Source organism: Platalea leucorodia, assembly GCF_965183815.1.
Source record: "Platalea leucorodia genome assembly, chromosome: 8".
NCBI lineage: Eukaryota > Metazoa > Chordata > Aves > Pelecaniformes > Threskiornithidae > Platalea > Platalea leucorodia.
Genome location: NC_138830.1, coordinates 11,221,607 through 11,240,387, shown reverse-complemented (window position 1 = coordinate 11,240,387; position 18,781 = coordinate 11,221,607). Strand labels below are relative to the sequence as shown.

Genomic DNA, 18,781 nt, shown 5'->3' with positions numbered 1-18,781 from the left:
GAGTTGCAGGCCCCGGGCGGGTGCCGGTCCCGGGGCGGTGCCGGTCCCGGGTGGGTGCCGGTCCGGGGGGTTGCAGGCCCCGGGCCGTGCCGGTGCGGGTGCCGGCGGGTGCCGGGTGCGGCGTCGCGCCACGTGCTCCCGCACGGGGCGTGCGGGGGAGGGCTGGAGCGGTGGGCGTAGCCCCGACGGGGAGGCGTGGCCTAGCGCGGGAGGGGGCGTTCCCCGCCCCGCCCCCCCCGCCGGAGCGAGCGCAGGCTCCTCCTTCCCCGCCCCGCCCCGTGACGGCGGCGGGCGGGGGGCGCGCGGCGCCAGCGTCACGTGCGGCGGGCGGTGCCCGGAGCAGCTTCAGGCGCGGCGGCCGGCGCCCCGCCCCCCGCGCCCCTCCCCCGCGGCGGTGCCCGGCCCCGCCCCTGCGCGCGGCGCGGCTCCGGAAATGGTCGTGCTGCGCTGCGCTGCGGCTGCGTCGGGCCGCGCGCGCTGAAGGAGACTGAAGGTAACGGGCGGGGGCGGGGCGGGCGCGCGCCGCGGGGGGGCGGGTGGGGGGGGGGGGAGGAGGGGGGGTACCGGTACCGGGCCGCGCGCCGCCGCCCCGGGCCTCGCGCCGCCGGGCCCCCGCCGCGCCGCCGCTACCGCCGCCACCACGTGGGCGCCGCCCCGCCGTCGCCGGCCCCCTCCTCTGCCCCGTCCCGCTCCGCTCCGCTCCGCTCCCGCCGGGCCCCTCCCGGTCCCGGTCCCGGTGGTCCTGCGCGGCGCCTCTCCGCGCCCACGTGCCGGCCGGTGCGCCCCGCCGCCGCCGCCGCCGCTGCCGCGCACGTGCTCCCGCCGCCGCGCCCGCCTAGGCCCGCCGCCGCCGCCGCCGCACGTGGTGCGTGCCCCGCCGCCCCCGCCCCGCCGCGCCCGCCCGTGCGCCGCCGCCGGTGCCGGTGGGGCCGCGGGCCATGGCGGCGGCCGGCAGTGACACGTGTCCTTGGCAGAGGCCGCCGCCGCCGCGGGGGGGAGCGGGGCCGCCGGATGCCGCACCGGGCCCCCGCGCCGCGCCCCGGCCGCCCCGGCCCGGCCTCCTCCCGCCGCCAAGATGGTGCCGGCGCCTGGGGCCTGCCCGCCGCCCCGGGACGCAGCCGGCAGCGCCGGGCCGCCGCCTCGGCCTGGGGGCGAGGCCGGGCTCGGGCCTGGCGGGGCCGCCTGCTCCTGGGCCGGCGCCGCGGCCTGGCCCGGCCCCGCCGCCGGGGGCACCCCCCCCCCCCTCCCCCGCCCCCGGCCGGTCACCCCCCGCCGCCGCGGAGCCCCGCCTGCCGCCCCCTGCTCCGACGGGGCCTGGCTGCCCCGGCCCCGGGCAGGGACCCCACGCCCCGGCTGCGGGCCCGGCGCAGGCCTCGGGCCCCGGCCCAGGGGAGGCAGCGGCCGCGGCGGCTCCTCCTGTTGCAAACCCCCCTCTGGGATGGGACCCGCCTGGCCCCGGGCACCGCGGGGGCGGTGCGGGCCCCGGCTGATCTCTCTCTCCCCCTCCCTCCTCTCTCCAAGTCAGTCGGATGAACGGTCTCTGCAGGCCCGCTCAGCCGGCCCAGGTTTTTCCCGCGGGGGGGTGAGTATCCTGCTCGCTCCCGGTTGTACCGGCGGTGGGGGGCTGTCCCCGGGCGTCCCCTCCCCTCTCTGACCCCTCTTTTTTTTGGGGGAGTTGACCGGTACTAAGGCCGAGCTGAGATGGCCCGGGCTGCCCCATGCCCGGGTAGGGCTGCTGGTGCCGAGCTCCCGGGACCGGGTGGGGGGAGCACCGGGGGGCGCAGCCCAGCCCCTGCCGCCTCCTGAAACCCCGGCGGGACCCATCTCCGCTGGGCTTGTGGCCGGGGGGGCCCCCGTGATGGGGTGGCACCCCCCATTCCGGGGTTACAGCCCTGGGGGGGGACAGGGCACCCCGGTGCCGGCGGGACGTGCCTGGCAGTGCCCGGCAGCGGGACCGGGCACCGGTGGCGCTGACGCAGCCGAGCGTTGGGTTACAGGAGGCACGGCGGCTGCTCCCTCGGGTGCCCCGGCCGGCAGCGGGCTCGCCGGCTGCCGTGGGGTGCGGGGGACCCCCGGCAGGGTGGGGGGCACCGCCTCTCCTTCCTGCCCCCGGCGGCCTTTGCACTGGGGCGGGGAGAGCGGCACCGGCTGCCAAGTCCCTCCCGGGAGGGTGCCCGGGCCCGCCTGGGTGCCGGCGGTGGCAGGGGGGCTGCGGGCTTCCCCCGGGCAGGAGCGTCGGTGGCGCAGGGGGATGCAGGAGCTGCTCCCTGCCCTCCCCGGTAGGCGTTTGCGGCGTACGCCGGGGACCCGGCGCCACCGGCAGGAACAGGTTTGGCCGGCCGGGGGAAGCGCTTAGTAGGTCAGCTGGGGTGGAGCCGGGCACGGCTGACGCCGGGGTGCCGCCGGCCCACCCAGCCCCCCGGAGCTGGTGGTGGCCTGGGTGCTGGCAGTGGGCCACGGGCACTGGTGCCCGCTTGTGCGGGGTGCCTGGCCGGGCTCTGCGGGGTCACCTCGGGGGGTGGGGTGTGTGTGTCAGTCCTGCCGGTGGGCACAGCTGAGTTTGGGGCACCGTGGGGGGCTTTACTCCACAGGGCGCGGGGATCTGCCCGGGCTGGGCGCCCAGGCGGTGCTCACCCTCTCCCTGTGTCCCAGTGGGGCGGGGGGGGTGGCTGGGGGTCTGCGCCCCGGTGTGATGCCGTCCGTGGGGCATGGCCGGTGTCAGGCTTTACGCTGAGGGGCTGGAGATGCCCCGTTTTTGGGTGCAGGAGACAGATGCCAGGGGTGCTGCCTGCCTCCAGCTTACGCGCGCTGTCCCTGTCCCCGCAGATAGCGAGGGGATCCTTATGCACAACCCCATGAAATGAACAAAGCTCCACAGCCCACAGGAGGAGCCCCGACAGCCCCGCACCCTGCCCCTTCTCCCGGACTGCCGCAGGTAACCAGCCCCTTCGGGGTGTGGGGCGGGGGGGACACCCATCTTTGCCTCCCTGCTCTGTGCCGGGGGTGGCAGTGCCATCTCCTTCCCTCCCTGCCTCCCTCTAGCCGACATTCCCACCTGGTCAGACGGCACCTGTGGTTTTTAACCCGGCACCGACCTCACAAATGAATACGCCTTCTCAGCCGCGCCAGGTAAGGGCTTTGCCCCGGGTTGGAGGAGGCGATGGCGGGGGGGGGCCAGCAGCCTTTCTCCCTCCTGGCTGAGTAGCCCCCACCGCTGCGGTGCCCAGGGGTGCCAGGAGCCCTGTGGTGCCCCTCGGGGCCGGCGCGCGCCTGCGAGGGGGAGTGTGCCCGCGATCCAGACCACGACCGCTGCCTGTGGACCTCCCGGCCCTGGGGTGGGGGGGGCAGAGGCCTCCAGCCAGGGTTGCCCACCAAGTGACTGCTCTTCTCTCCTTCCTCCCCTGTCCCAAACCTCCCTCTCCTCCTCTCTTAGTTTCCAGCAGGGCCTCGGGCTATTCACCAGCAGGTACTAACCCGCTTCCCCCACCCGGCATGCCGAGCACCCTGCCCCGACACTGCACAGAAACACCCACCCTGGGCATGAAGGGGCCAGGGAGCACGTGGGGACCCCAGAGCTGGGGGATGGGCTGGTCTGGGGAAAGTGGGGGACACCTCAACTTTGGGGGGGTTTCCCTGCAGTGTCTCCCCAGTTTCTTCCTTGCATGGAGCCTGCAGCATGTGGCTGTGCCTGTGCTAACCCCAGCCCGGGCTGCTGCTTCTGCCTGTGCCCTTTCTCATCTTCTTCTTCCTCTTCTTCCCCACTTTGTGGGGGTCTCCCAGCGCCCTGCAGTGCCATGCAAGGCTCTGGACCTCCATCAGCCCTCTCATGTGGAGGAGCTGCTGGGGACAGATCTGGTGACGTTCTCGGCTGTGCTGGCTGGGGAGCCCCTTGATCCCTTCCCTGCCCCTTGGGGTGTCCCTACAGGGGACACTGGTGGATGTGAGCACCAGGCAAAGGGCTCCCCAGCCTCCTGTCCCCTCCTCTGCCAGCCACGCTGTGTTCAAGCCCTGTCCCAATGCGGGTAACTCCTGTCTCTCTCTTTCCCCTTTTCCCTCTGTATGCGTGCGCTTGCTAACAGGGAGGATTCAGGTCTCTTCAGGTAACGCTTTCTCCTTGCCCCGGGGTGTGTGTGCAGACCCTTCCTTGCCCACTCACTGCTGGGCTTGAGCTGCTGCTCCCGGGGATGCTCCCACCTGGCAAAGAAGTCGGGTCGGGATGAACGGCATGGGCCGGGGCGAGAATAGCTGGCTCTGCACGCCCTGGCTGTCCGGCCCCGGCGTGGCTCGGCACGGTGGGACTACAGGTCCCAGCATTCAATGCGAGCGCCGGGAACCGGTGTGAAGCACGCCGGGACCCGCCGCCGCTGAGCTGCGTGCGGCCGTGGCCGGCTCCGGGCGCTGGAGCTGCCGGCCCCCGTTGGGCTGGGAGGGGGCCGCGCCGGGTATGAGCTGGGTCGGGTGGACCCAGGCAGCCCCGCAGGTGCGTGGGGACGGGATGGTGCCAGGGTGGGGGTGCTCTGGGGAACACGGCTGGGGGGGGGGAGGGGGGCTGCATCCTGGGGTGGTGGGGGGGGGTGTCTCGTCGGTGCCGGGTGGGGATGCTGGCACGCCGCCTGACGCTGTGCCCCGTCTCTCCCCAAGCATTTCTACCAGAACAGGGCGCAGCCTCCCGCCAGCGCGTCCCGCGTGCAGAGTAACACGACGGCCCGGCCCGGCCCCCCTGCCCATGTGTATCCAGCTGCTTCCCAGGTGATGATGATACCCTCCCAGATATCCTACACACCTTCCCAAGGAGCCTATTACATTCCCGGACAGGTGAGGGACGTGCCCCGGGCTCTGTGGGAGGGGGCTGGGGTGGGCACCAGTGGGGGGTGTTGCCCGGGGTTGGAGCCCAGGTCTGCTTTGGGAGGGTGGAAGGGGTCCCCCAGGCTCTCTGAGCACCCACTGATTTGAGCAGGGTGTTGCCTGGCTCTGTAGAGAGGCAGCAGTCAGCGTTGGTCCCCCTCCCCGGCAGCCCCCCGAGGCGCCTGGTGCCCACTTTGCCTGCGTCCTGCTCCCTGCCCTGGCGCCCAGCTGGTTCACAGGCAGGTTTGGGGGTATGTCAGTGGTTTGGGGGTACGTCTGCGCCCTGCAGGGGAGGTAACTGACCTTTCTTCTTCTCCCCCATTGCAGGGTCGCTCCACGTATGTCGTCCCAACCCAACAGTACCCGGTCCAGCCCGGTGCCCCTAGTTTTTACCCTGGAGCCAGCCCCACAGAGTTCGGGACTTACGGTACAGATGGCGGGGAGGGGGTTGCTCTGCTCCCTGGTGCTCTTCTAGACCCAGCACCCCCACCTTTTTTTGCTCCCCTGCCTCTGGCCTCCCTGCAGCCCTCTGTGCTCAGGAGCTGAGCACAGACCCCTCTGCCTTTGCCAGCTCGCTGGGGCTGTCTCTGTGACTCCATTACAGGCTGTTTTGGGGGGCAGGGGGTGTTGCCCATCTCACAGCAACACCAAGGGCTGTGCATCGTGTCCCATCGGTCCATCCACCCCCGCCCTTTTCCAAATCGGGGCCGTTTAATGTTTAACTCTCCTGGTGGAAGGCCGGGACAGACTTTATCCCCTGCTCCCCCTCGCTCACCGTCAAGGTGGTGAGCAGTTTTCTGCTTGCTGACCCTGCCTCAGCTCCCCGCTCCCCAGGGAGCTGAGCCTGGGGTGCTGGTGTTGCTCCATGCCTGCCCTCTCCCGGCGCTGGGGAGTGGTGGTGTGAGCAGCCCCCCCTTCTTCCCCCCGCTCGCATGTGGCCACCCGGGCTGTGACTATATTTAGGCTTGGTCGGTCCCGGGAGGCCCGGCAGACACAGAAATGTGAGCCGAGGCCTCCGGCCCCGGCACAGCAGCAAAGCATAACCGGGGCAGAGATGGGTTTCTCCTGAGCCAGGTACGTCCCCGTCCTCCCTCCCTCTTGTCCCGGGGCCCAGCCGGCCTCTCGGAGGAGGAAGGTGGCCCCCAGCAGTGGCTGGCTCCCGTGCTCTGGCCAGGGCATAGCCACTTCTTCGTCCCCGGCAGGGGGGCATCCCCTGGGTGTCTCTGTGGGGTCCCAGGATGGGTTTGCCCCCCGCCTTCCCTTTGGGGCTGCAGCTGTTCCCGGGGGAGCTGGCAGCAGCATGCCTCTTGCCTGCAAGACCGGGTGGGTGGCCTGGCACTGCGTGCCCCTCGATGGGCCGGCCCTCCTGGTCCCCAGGGCTGGGCAGCTCGGGGTCTCCCTCCCTCCTGCTGCGCCTGGCCCATCCCCAGCTGTGCCTGTCCCCCCTCATGCCCACGTCCCCGTGGCACCGCTCTAGGGGTGATGTTTGCTCTGGGGGTGATGCTCGCGGATGCCCTGGGAGGAGCAGAGTGCCTCTCGGGGGCTGTGCCAGCCCTGGATGGGGTCCAGCTCTGCCTCCGGCCCCCGCCACAGCTCCCTCCTCTGGGCTGGGCTCGCCGGGGGCTCAGGCTGCGTGGGGAGCCTGAGCCCCTCGGCCTGGGTGTGAATGGAGGGTGCGGACGGGGCTGCCTGGTGCCGCCCTTGGGCTGGTGCTGGCCCCGGCGAGATAAGGGTGCCGGCAGGAAGGTGGCCGCCCGCGGAGCTGGGACACCGTACCCGGCATGGCCGAGCGTCCCGGCGGTGGCGTGGAGCCGGTGGGCACGGCGGACGCCTGCGGGGCCTGGCTGGGCGTGGGGGCGGCGCGGGGACGCTCTGCTTCACAGGGAAGGAATTCGGTCAGGCCTGTCAGGCGGGTTGGGACAATCCGGGCCGGATGCGATGGGGGTTCGCTGCAGAGCGGCACGGGCTCCCCAGGCTCCTGACAGACCCTTGTGTGTGGGGGATCAGGGGGTCTCCAGGACGGGCTTGGAGGATCTGGGTTGGCCGGTCTGACGCTCTCTCCTCTCCTCCAGCGGGTGCTTATTACCCAGCACAGGGGGTGCAGCAGTTCCCGGCGGGGGTCCCCACCGCCCAGGTCATTGTGAGCCAGCAGCCGCCGATCCCCCCAAAACGAGAGCGCAAGACGGTAAGGAGCCATCCGCCTCCAGGCAGGGGGGAGCTCGCACGCAGGAGGGGACGGTGCCAGCCCCGGCTGCCGGTGGTGTGCGGGATGGGACATGGTGCAGCATGCCGGGGAAGGCGAGCGGAGCGGGGCCGTGTCTCCCCCCCAGGCTGGGGGGCTCGGCTGAGGGGCTTGGGGTGCGCAGCGGGTGCCATCGACCTTGGCCGTCCCGGCGGGCAGTGTTGTGCTGAGTCATGGCTCCCCGGGGGGGGCGGGGGTGCCGCGGCTGCCAACTGCTGTCTGCTCCTGGAGATGCCGGCGCTCAGAGGCCTCGCGCGGGGCCTATTTATAGCGGGGAGCCGGGCGGCTGCCGGCGTGGCCCTGCGCTGGGGGGCTGGGGGTGTCGCTGGGCCAGGGAGGGGGGATGCTGGCGCATTCCTTGGCGGAGGGGCCTCGGTGCTCCTCAGGCTCTGCTCTTGCTGCCCTGGAGCAGGTCACATTTGGCGGTGGGGAGAACAAGACCCCTGGCTGCACTGTGCCCCCCACCGGAGTCCTGGACCTGTGTCCCCCCACTCACCCCCCAGCAGGGTGCCCTGTGGCTCCTGCTGCACCCACGGCAGGCGTGGGGCCAGCGAGGCTGAGGGCGTATGGGCTGTGCCTGGAATGGCACAGAGCTCGCCATGACTTTTGCGTGCTGAGGCCGGTCCCCTGTGCTGTCCCTGAGGTGGGGGGTGTCCCCACAGCCCCTGTGCCAGCGTGGTGATGCCTTGGGATCCCCCCACCCCTGGAGATGGCACTGGCCTGGGGACATGGTGCTGGCTCTGGCTGCCTGGCAGCATGGCTTGCAAGGCTCGCCCTGCCCCACACCGTCCCTACCCACTGGGCATCGGGACAGGCCGGTGTCTGTGGGGCGCTGTGCCCTGTGGGGAGGGGAGGTGGCACCCACCGGTCCCCAAACTGTGCATGGTCAGGGCAGGCACAGCGCTGAACGAGCCTCTCCCTTTGGAGAAGGGAGTGTGCTGGGGGTGTCAGGCCCAGGGAAAGGGGGTGGCCCGTGTGCTGTGTCCCCCACCCCACTGACAGCTTGCATCTCTCTGCCCTGACCCGTGGACAGATCCGGATACGAGACCCCAACCAAGGTGGCAAAGACATCACTGAAGAAATCATGTCCGGAGCAAGGACCTCATCCACTCCCACCCCTCCGCAGGTAAGGGGACTCCCCGACAGGGGCAGTGGGATGTGCACGGGGCCCTGCTGAACTCCCTCTTTGCCCCCTAGGCTGGAAGCGGTTTGGAGCCCCAGGCCAATGGAGAGACCCCCCATGTAGCAGTTATTGTCCGGCCAGGTAAGTGCCCGTGCCGGGGGTGGGTGTGCCAGCCGGCACGGCTGCTGCCAGGCTCCCTGTTGTTGGCACTGTGGAGTGCGAGATGCAAGCCCTGCCATTCTTCGGTTCACTTGGGGCTTGCGGGGTGAAACATTGCCTACATACCTGGGGACTGGTGTCCCCATGTTGGGTCCAGGAGAGTTTATAGGGGCTGTCTGCTCACCCCAGCTGTCCCCTGGGCACTGGAGGACCCCTCATGTCCCTGTCACCCGTTTGTGATGTGCGTTGGCACATCTGTCCCTACTGCTCTTGCAGATGGAGGGATTTAGGGAGGGATGTGGGGTCAGCCGGGGATTGGAGAGCCCCCTGTTAACGCCACCCATCTTGCAGATGACCGCCCAAAGCCCGCGCTGGTGGTGAGCAAGCCTGTCTCCCTGGAGCCCAACAAGTCGGCGTCTCCATCGCCTCCCCCTCCCCTCATCCCCGAGGTGGAGCCCGTGGTGCTCTCGGCCGTGGCACTGGTGCCAATGGAGCCCCCCGTGGACGTGGACACTAAACCGGAGCTGGGCGAGGCGCCGCCCGACCCGCACAAGACGTTTAGCGCCATCACTACAGTGCCAGGGGCTGTGGAGCCGCCCCTCGTGCCCACGCCCGACATGGACACGGTGGTCGCGGAGGAGGAGGAGGAGGTCGCCATTCCCCTCCCGGAGCCCGCCCCGCAGGCGCCTGCGCCCCCCGAGGCGCCGCTGGTGCCCATTGTCCCCCCCAATGCCAGCCGTGCCCCCGGTGCCGGCCGCGCCGTCGCCGCCACCCGTCGTACCGCAGGCCCCTGAAGCGCCCGCCAAACCCGCCTCCCCCAGCCCCCCGCCGCCCCGGGAAGAGCCCTGCCCCGAGCCCGCTGCCGAGCCTGCCGCCGAGGCCAACGGGGTTTTAGAGGAGGTGCCCAAGCCGGTCCCCGAGGCGCCTGTGTGCCAGCCGGTGCCGTTGCCTGCGCCGGTGCCAGTGCCCACCCTGGACTCCCCCATCGCCCAGCCCGAAGAGCTGCCCCTGCCCAACGGGGTGGAGGGCACCAGCAAAGCGGAGCCGAGCGAGGAGCAGCCCGAGTCTGACGTCAGCCCCATCTCAGAGCCTGAGGAGCCGGCTCAGCCCGGCACCCCTGCCTCCCCCCCGGCAGAGGAGGAGGAGGAGGAGAGCGAAGGCCCCGGCGAGGCCCAGGAGCGGAGCTCGAGCCCGGCCCCTGCCCCTTCACAGACCTCGGAGGCGACCGCGCAAGGTTGGGGATGCTGGGCTGGGGCGTGTGGGGCCGCGGGGTGCCCCAGGGTGGGTGTTGGGTGACATGGGGGGGTCAGCTGGGTGCGGTGCCAGGCATGGGGTACAGGGAGGGTGTCGGAGAGGGGGACGGGGTTAGGTGACCCAGGACACGTGGGTGTGGGGTGCTGGGGGACACACAACGTGCCCGTGGATGGCGAGATGGGGGGAGATGTCTGGGGTATAGAGGGGTGTACGTGTGGGGTGCCCTGGGTCACAGGGAATGAGGTGCCACAAGGGAAGTGTGTTTTATGTGATGCCTTACGCAGGGGTGTAGGGTGGGTATTGGGTACATAGGGGTGCCTGGGGGAAAGTGGGGTGCCCTAGGGATGTGCTGGGGTGAAGATATGTTTGTTGTATTTTTTTTTTTTTTAAACACCCTGCACAGGAGCATGGGGGTTCCATAGGGGTACTGGGGGAGGATGGGGAAGACGGGTACACAGGACACGTTCACACAGAGCACCCTGTGCCAGCATACAGGGGGGCTATAGGAGGGCGACCTGGAGGCAGATGTGCTTCTGGGGAGCACCTCTGTATGGGGCGGTGTGTAGGGGTGGCAGGGAGGGGAGCATATATGGGGGCAGAGGCATGTACAGGGGTGTCCCTGTACGGGCTGCCCTGCAGAGGGGTGTGGGTATCTGCAGGGATCCCCTGAGGAGGATGGGGAGCGCTGCACTGGGGAAGAGGTGTGGATGGGGTGCTTCGGAGAGGCACAGGGTAAATTGGGGTGCAGCAGCTGGATGGGGAGAGGGGTGAGGTGCCTCTGTACAGGGTGTATTCTGGGGAGCACGCTTAGGGAGCGGGGTGCCTTGGTGGGCTCTGTGTAGGATCTGCAGGGCTGCAGATGCCCAGGTGGGTGCACGGTGTGTTTGGGGACGGGGGCTGTGCTGGGGTGGCAGGACCATGTCCCTGTGGCTCACCACGGCCCCATCCTGAAGTTTGCCTGGTGTTACTGGGGCCTTGCTGGTGGCCCCGGAGCTGGTGTCAGGGTATGTGGGGGACTGGGAGGGTTCCTGTCCTTCACCTCCCTGTCTCTCCTCCCAGTCGCCGTGTCGGTGCCAAAGAAGAAGCGAAGGATGAAGGAGCTGAACAAGAAGGAGGCAGTAGGCGATTTGCTGGATGCCTTTAAAGAGGTGAGCATCCCAGGGGTGTCTGGGGGTCACCCTGTGTCCCATCTCCTCCTGTGATGAACTCTGCTTTGTGCCATCGTGTCTGGGCCACTGATGCTCTGTGATGGTAATGAGGATCTGAGGCGAGGTGGACGCCTGGGTGCGGGGTGGAGGGGGCAGGACCAGGTTCGCAGGGTGACTGCTGTCCCTGTCCTTCCCGATGCAGTCTCAGATCAGCGACAGTGCCTCGGAGGCGGAGAACAAGCCCCCTGCATCCGCCCCTGCCCGCGAAGCAGAGGATGTGGCCCCTGCCCGTCCACAGGAAGAGTCAGAGGAGACGTGGGAGGAAAAGGAGGACAAGCTGGCCCCGGAGAAGGGCAAGGCTGCTGATCAGAAGTACCGCTACAAGGAAGGTGAGCCGTGCCTTGGCCCAGGCCTTCCCCGGGAGCCACCACCTCTGGACCCAGCGGTGGGGAGGGTGGGGGTGGCACGGTCCAGCTGTCCTAAACCTCATACTCTCCTCCCATCTTGTCCCCAAGCCTGGCACAGGGTGGGGGACAGAGGCCCCAGCGCGAGGGTCCTGGCAGGAGGCAGGGAGCTGGTGGCATCAGGCTTTCTGTCTAAGCAAGCAGCGTTGTGCTCATGGCGTACCAGGCTGGGGCAGCTCTGTGGTTGTCTACATCCCACCTTGTTGGTCCCTGGGTGGGCCTGGACCTGCCGCAGCTCGGGGTGGAGGATACGGGACAGGCCGCATCAGGGTCTCCCTCTTGCCACCCACTGCAGAGCAATGGAAGCCACTGAACCCCGAGGAGAAGAAGCGATATGACCGGGAGTTCTTGCTGGGCTTCCAGTTCATCTTCGCCAGCATGCAGAAACCTGAGGGGCTGCCCCAGATCACGGACGTGGTGCTGGACAAGGTCGGTGCGGCCCTGGAAATTGGGGGAGTGTGGGTGGTGACCAGGTGGGGGTCTGGCTCCTCTTTGTGCCTTGTCAAGGCAGGGCAGGGCCTTACCTGCTGTGCTCGGGGTCCTGTTGCAGCATCTGCAACAGGCCTTGAGCCTGGGGTTGGTGGGGGGCACCTTTGGGGCCATCTTTCCAGTTCCTTGTCCCGGCGCTGAGGCTGGGGGATGGATCCGTCCCGCTCCTCTGCCCCCGGGCATCCTCAGCCCTGTGTACCTTCGCAGGCCAACAAGACCCCACTGCGGGCACTCGACCCTATCCGCCTCAGCGGCATGAACTGCAGCCCTGACTTCACCCCCTCCTTTGCCAACCTCGGCCGGCCCGTCATGGGCAACCGGGGCCTGGTGAGTATCTCCTCGCTTCACCCACACCGTCCCCCTCCGCCTCTCCGTGATGATCAAGCCTTCGAGCCAATGTGTCTGGGCCACTGATGTCCATGATGGAACTGAGGATCTGAGCAGCAGGCGGATGGGGACACCTCGGGAGCCGGCCCGGCTGGTCCCAGAGCAAAGAGCTGAGTTTCTTCTCCCCATGTCAGCCTTCAGGGTTGGGTCCCCGCCGCTCCCAGCAGAGCCAGAGGAAGGAACCCCGCAAAATTATTGCCACTGTGTCCCTCAATGAGGATGTCAAGCTGAACAAGGCCGAGAAGGCCTGGAAACCCAGCAGCAAGCGTGCCTCCGAGGAGGAGGATCCTGAGAATATCAAGACGCAGGTGGGAGCTGGGGCAGGCGGGTGGTGGGAGGGGAGGGCGGGGGGGCGACGTGCCTGGCTCTCACTGACCCTGCTGTCCTTGCAGGAACTGCTCCGCCGCGTCCGCAGCATCCTCAACAAGCTGACGCCCCAGATGTTCCAGCAGCTGATGAAGCAGGTGATGGAATTGTCCATCGACACGGAGGAGCGGCTCAAGGGTGTCATCGACCTCGTCTTCGAGAAGGCCATCTCGGAGCCAAACTTCTCTGTTGCCTATGCTAACATGTGCCGTTGCCTTATGGGGGTGAGCAGGAGCTTGGGGGTCTCGTGCCGAGCTGGTAGGGGTTTGTTCGGGGCCTTGGCTGAGCTCAGCAGGGTGCAGAGCTCTGCGTGGGGTGGGCGTGTGGATGGCAGACCAAGTCCAGAGTCTTAGCAAGGCGGGGTGGCTTTTCCCTGCTTTGAGCAGTGCCTGGGCCTTAGCTGGCCGGCTTTTGGGGGAGACACAACTCATGCTCCTTGCCTGGGTTGTACCTCTCCCTGCAGCTCAAAGTGCCCACAACAGACAAGCCCACGGTGACTGTGAACTTCCGCAAGCTGCTGCTCAACCGCTGCCAGAAGGAGTTTGAGAAGGATAAGGACGACGACGAGATCTTTGAGAAGCGGCAGAAGGAGATGGACGATGCCAGTGCTGTGAGTTGGGGTGGGAGGCTGTGGCTGAGGGCTGGCATGGGCGTCTTTGGGGCGGCTCTGGGCTCTGAGCTGCCCTGCTGTGCCCTCCCTGCAGCCCGAGGAGAAGGCGCGCATGAAGGACGAGCTGGAGGAGGCGCGGGACAAGGCCCGCCGGCGATCCCTGGGCAACATCAAGTTCATCGGAGAGCTCTTCAAACTGAAGATGTTGACGGAGGCCATCATGCATGACTGCGTGGTGAAGCTGCTCAAAAACCACGATGAGGAGTCTCTTGAGTGCCTTTGCCGCCTGCTTACCACCATTGGCAAGGACTTGGACTTTGAGAAGGCCAAGGTACCCCTTGCCCTGCCCTGCCTTGCCTTTCCCTGCCCTTGCCTTTAGGAGGGATGTGACCGTGACTCTGTCCCTCTATAGCCTAGGATGGACCAGTACTTCAATCAGATGGAGAAGATCATCAAAGAGAAGAAGACATCATCCCGAATCCGTTTCATGCTGCAGGATGTGATTGACCTCAGACGGGTAAGGCACATGACCTGCTATTGCCCGGGGACTGTCCTGTGTCCTCTGCTTGCTCCCATGGAGCTGCTGGCCTGTGTCCTCTGAGTGCCAGCAGTCCGTGTGTCCCCGGGAGGGGAGAGGTGGGTGTGTAAGCTGTGGCCAGCCCCAGAGACACCATGCTAGCCCCCAGCCCTTGGTTAGCATGGTAATGATAGTGGGCACACAGTAACTGGCGGCTGTTTAATGCAGGGGGGCTCCAGAAACTGAGCCCTTTTGTGCCAAAAGCTGCCACAGCACATGGGGAGCTGTGATGGCTGAGGCAGGAGACCGGCCTGAGGCTTTGAGGGTGGGGTGGCTGGGAAGGGGGAATGTCTCTGCCTCCATCCTCCAGCCAGCTCAGTGCCCTCTTCCCTCCTTCCCTGCCCTCTGCAGAATAGCTGGGTGCCGCGGCGAGGAGACCAGGGCCCCAAAACCATCGACCAGATCCACAAGGAAGCAGAGATGGAGGAGCATCGGGAACACATCAAAGTGCAGCAGCTCATGTCGAAGGACAAGAGGAGAGGACCCCCCGGGCCATCCTCCAGCAGTGAGTGCCTGGGCTCGGGGGCACCTGAGGCTGCCAGGGGTGGGTTGCTCCTGCTGGGCACCGCTTGAGGCCTGCCTGTGCCTTATGTCTGTCCCCCTTGTGCCCAGGTGGTCGCGGGAGCCTGGTCGCAGATGATGGCTGGAACACGGTGCCCATCAGCAAGGGCAACCGGCCCATCGACACCAGCCGGCTCACGAAGATCACCAAGGTGAGGCTGGGGGTGCAGTGTGGGCAGCTGAGCTGGCTGCTTGGCTCGGATCTTGCCTTGGTGTGAGGTTCAGAACTGACTCTGTCTCTACACCTGCAGCCTGGATCCATCGACTCCAACAACCAGCTCTTTGCGCCGGGCGGGCGGCTGAGCTGGGGCAAAGGCAGCAGCGGAGGGTCTGGCGCGAAGCCTGCAGATTCAGGTAGGCAGCGTGGGGCTGGCTGGGTGCTGTTGGATGGGGCAGGAGGGGGTATCCTTCCCCTGGCGGTTCCTGTACCGGGGAGGTGCTGAACTCTGAGACTCCCCTCTTTTCACGCCCAGCATCTGATTCAGGGCGACCAGCCACGAGCACCTTGAACCGCTTCTCAGCGCTCCAGCAGTCGACCCCTGCCGAGAGTCTGGAGTCCCGCCGCGTGGTGCAAAGGTGAGGGGCCAGCCCTGCCTTGGCGTGTGGGCGTGTTGGTCTGCAGCCCAGGGAGGAACCCCCCGAATCGGGCAGTGGTTTGCCTACATATTGACCGACATATGGCATCTGGGCTGGAATAATCCCCTGTGGCAGGATGGGGTCTTGGGGGGGCTCAGAGTCAGTTGTGAGTCCTTGTGGCAAAGAAGGCTGACCCCACCCTGGGCTTCCTCCCTGCTGTTTGGCACTTAGGGGACCACACCTGGGTGTTGGGTCCAGCCTGGGGGTCCTGGGACCAGATGGACATTGATGGGCTGGAGGGAGTCCTGTGGAGGCTGGAGCACGAGGTCCCCAGGGAGAGTCGGAGTCGGGTTTGTTCAGGAGAAGAGGAAAACAAAGGGGGATCTCGCCACAGTCTGCTGCAGGGGAAAGGTGTGGGCAGGATGGGGCCAGGCTCTGCTCAGCCATGCCAAGGGACAGAGCGAAAGGCAAAGGGCATGAGCTGGAACAGGGGAGAAACAGGGAAAAGTGTTTTCCCCTGAGGGTGGTCAGTGACCCTGGAAAGGGCTGGGATTGGAATGGGACAGCCTTGCCTCACAGAGCTCTCTGTAGGCTGGGGTCAGGGAGGGTGGTGATGGGCTCTTCACGCTGTGTCTGTTGTCCTCCCACCCAGGAGCAGCTCCAGCCGCGACAGGTCAGACAAGGCTGGGGACAGAGGGGACCGGGAGTCACGTTCGGAGAAGGGCAGTGACCGGCTGGAGCGGGCAGACAGGAACAGGTCTGCCCTCACCAAGAGGAGCTTCAGCAAAGAGACAGAGGACAGGAGCCGAGAACGAGAGAAGCAGGGCGGCCCCGAGGCCGTGCGCAAGGCTGCTAGCATGACGGAGGAACGGGACAGGAGCCGAGAGACCAGTGAGCTGGGGAGGAGCGGTGTCCTGCGGGTCTGGCCGTGGCCTGGGGCTCTGCCTGTCCCAGGCAGCACCTGATCCTTGCTCTTTCCTCGCAGTTAAGCAAGAGCCGGCACCTCCCGCAGCATCCCCCAAGCCCACGCTGTCGGAAGAGGAGCTGGAGAAGAAATCCAAGGCGATCATAGAGGAATACCTGCACATCAATGACATGAAGGTGGGAGGAGGGGGTGGCCAGGCACAGCACCATATGGCTCCCATAACACGCCATCCGCTTTCCTGGGCAGCAGTGCTCTTAGGCAGGGTGCCGGCGGTGCCTGGATGAGAAAGGGGGGAGTCGGGCTGGCCATGGGGCAGTACTGACCCGCCTTTTCTCCGCAGGAGGCCCTGCAGTGCGTGCAGGAGCTGGGAAGCCCCTCCTCGCTCTACATCTTCGTGCAGAACGGCATCGAGTCCACGCTGGAGAGGAGCACCATCTCCCGCGAGCACATGGGGGTCCTGCTGTGCCAGCTGGTGAAGGCGGGCACGCTCTCCAAGGAGCAGTACTACAAAGGGTGAGGAGGGGCTGGGCCAGCCTGGCCCCGAGCTGGTATTTGCTTGGCTTTGAATTCGGCCCTGCCTTGAGCAGGGCTCATCACTGAGACCTCCCGAGGTCTCTCCCAGCTGAGGGCGCAGGGGCTGCTGGATCCCAATGGCCCTACTGTCCTGCAGGCTGCGGGAGATCCTGGAGGTTGCAGAAGACATGGAGATCGATATCCCCCACATCTGGCTGTACTTGGCCGAGCTTATCACCCCCATCCTGCAAGAGGAAGGCATCCCCATGGAGGAGCTCTTCAGGTGAGGGGCGTGCCCCTCCGTGGGGCTGCCACGGGGTCCGGGGGGGGGGCTCCTGGGGGCAGGTAGCTCAACCAGGTCTCTGGTGCCCTGCAGGGAGATAACGAAGCCCCTGGTGCCCATTGGGAAGGCCACCACGCTGCTGGTCAAGGTGCTGGGCTTGTTGTGCAAGGGCATGGTAAGTGCATGGGGCTCGCCTAGCTGCTGGCCGCTGCCTCGGGGACTGGCAGCTTGCTCAGAGGGGCAGGCTGGCATGCGGGGATTGAACCCCTCTGCCACCAGAGGGGATGGCAGGGGGGCATCCCTTGCCATGTCTGGGTCATGGGGGTGGCATGGCCAAGCTGCACTATCCCCCTCCCTGGAGATGGAGGGCCTGGGGTGCTGATGCCGACTGTCTGTCTGTCCTGCAGAGCCAGAAGACCGCAGGCAAACTGTGGCGGGACGGGGGCCTGAGCTGGAAGGAATTCCTGCCTGAGGACCAGGATGTCAACAAATTTGTCACAGAGCAGGTGGGAGCTCAGCAGCGGTGAGGGGCAGAGACAGGCAGTGGGGGTCCCTGGGGGTCCTGCTGCCGGGAGCGTGGTGTTCCCCCATGCTGCCTTTAACAGCTCATCTCTGCCCACTCCCCCAGAAATTGGAGTACACAATGGGGGACAGTTCGGACACGCCAAGCCGCAAGGAGCTGACCTCAGAGGAGCTGTGCAAGCAAATGGACAAACTGCTGAAGGAGAACCCGAACAACCAAAGAATATACGACTGGATCGAGGTGAGGGTGTGGGCGCAGCGACTGCAGGTCCAGGAGCTCCCTCCCAGCTCCCTCCCCACCTCATAACCCCTCTACCCTTCCTCCAGGCCAACCTGAGTGAGCAGCAGGTCTCGTCCAACACGTTTATCAGGGCCCTGATGACGTCCGTGTGCCACTCAGCCATCGTATGTGAGTACCAGGGTGAGGCAGCGGGGGTCCCCCTGCCCACGCTGCCCCCCTCTCACACCCCATCTCCTGCAGTCGAGAACCCCTACCGCGTGGATGCCCTGGTCATCCGCAACCAAGCCAAGCTGCTGCAGAAGTACCTGCGGGATGAGCAGAAGGAGCTCCAGGCGCTCTATGCCCTGCAAGCCTTGGTGGTGAAGTTGGACCAGCCTCCCAGTGAGTGTCACGGGACGGGTGGGCTGAGGAGGGGGGTGGCAGGCGCATCCCCACCCCAGCAGGGCGGCTGGTGGCCGGGGAATGGCAGGGGCCCCCCCTTTGTCCCTCCCCAGACCTGCTGCGGATGTTCTTTGATGCCCTCTACGATGAGGACGTCATCAAGGAGGAGGCTTTCTACAAGTGGGAGTCCAGCAAGGACCCGGCCGAGCAGCAGGGCAAAGGGGTGGCTCTCAAATCGGTGACGGCCTTTTTCACCTGGCTCCGGGAAGCCGAGGATGAGTCGGACAACAACTGAGCAGCCGTGAGGAGGAGGAGGGGGAAGGGAAAGGGGGGAGAGAGAGCGGGGCACCCTGGGGGGCATCTCTGTCCCCTCCTGCCCCCAGCCCCTCTGGACTTGCTGACGCTGGGGCCGAGGGACCTGCTGTGCCCCCCACAGCCCCACTCTCTCTTTTCAATTCTCCTCTCCCTCCTCCCCCGTCCCGGTTCTGTTTGCAAGGCCTGTACTAGTTTGTCATGATGATAATAAACAGATGCTGACGGAGGTGGCGGTCGCGGTGGGTCCCCTTGGGGCCCCCCCTCTGCCCCCTCCCAGCGCAGGCACACCAGGTCTGTGGGAGCAGGGCAGAGCACCTCCGGACTCATGTCATGGGGAGGGGGGACAGGATGGGGACATGTCTCTCCCCTCCTCTTCCTCCTCCTACTTCTTGCTGAAATATAGAGATTATATATATATAAACTTATTAATTTGGTTTGGGGACAGGAGCGTGATTTCTTTCTCTCCCCTGTCCTCTCTGTTCCTCCATCACTGCCTGGACCCCCACTCTATGGTTTTTTATTTTAAATATAAATCATTCCCCCCCAGCTCCTGCTCTGACACCTGGGGAGGGTGCTGGGGAGGAGAGAGGGTGACCCCTCTCTGTGGGCCAGGCTGAGTCCCCTCCTCCCCCTGCCCGAAGTCCCCATCGTCCTCCCAAACGTTTAAGGCCACAATTGGGCAAGCGACGGGGCGGCCCCCCCATCCGCGTCCCCTGTATTTATAGAGCGCCGGATGTGACGAGCCGCACGTGTAATTATTAAAGGAAAGATTCAATTACTGGTCACGTGAATTTGTAAAT

At 66.7% G+C, this 18,781-nt stretch overlaps 1 protein-coding gene across 1 annotated transcript; it reads left to right on the top strand.

Moving 5' to 3' along the window:
* Window positions 1-2,830: 2,830 nt before the first annotated feature.
* On the top strand, window positions 2,831-18,756 carry EIF4G1 (eukaryotic translation initiation factor 4 gamma 1). The gene is given in 32 exon segments (XM_082319485.1): window positions 2,831-2,935; window positions 3,043-3,129; window positions 4,642-4,815; window positions 5,173-5,272; window positions 6,918-7,030; window positions 8,121-8,213; window positions 8,285-8,351; window positions 8,721-9,082; window positions 9,084-9,603; window positions 10,683-10,771; window positions 10,974-11,160; window positions 11,531-11,664; window positions 11,932-12,051; window positions 12,246-12,419; window positions 12,504-12,701; window positions 12,941-13,087; window positions 13,182-13,418; window positions 13,500-13,604; window positions 14,016-14,169; window positions 14,277-14,377; window positions 14,477-14,579; window positions 14,699-14,801; window positions 15,454-15,692; window positions 15,787-15,902; window positions 16,067-16,239; window positions 16,397-16,522; window positions 16,616-16,697; window positions 16,930-17,028; window positions 17,151-17,285; window positions 17,372-17,453; window positions 17,526-17,666; window positions 17,780-18,756. Coding segments are annotated over 32 exon segments (4,818 nt in total). The 5' UTR covers window positions 2,831-2,860; the 3' UTR covers window positions 17,962-18,756.
* The last annotated feature ends 25 nt before the right edge of the window (window positions 18,757-18,781 follow it).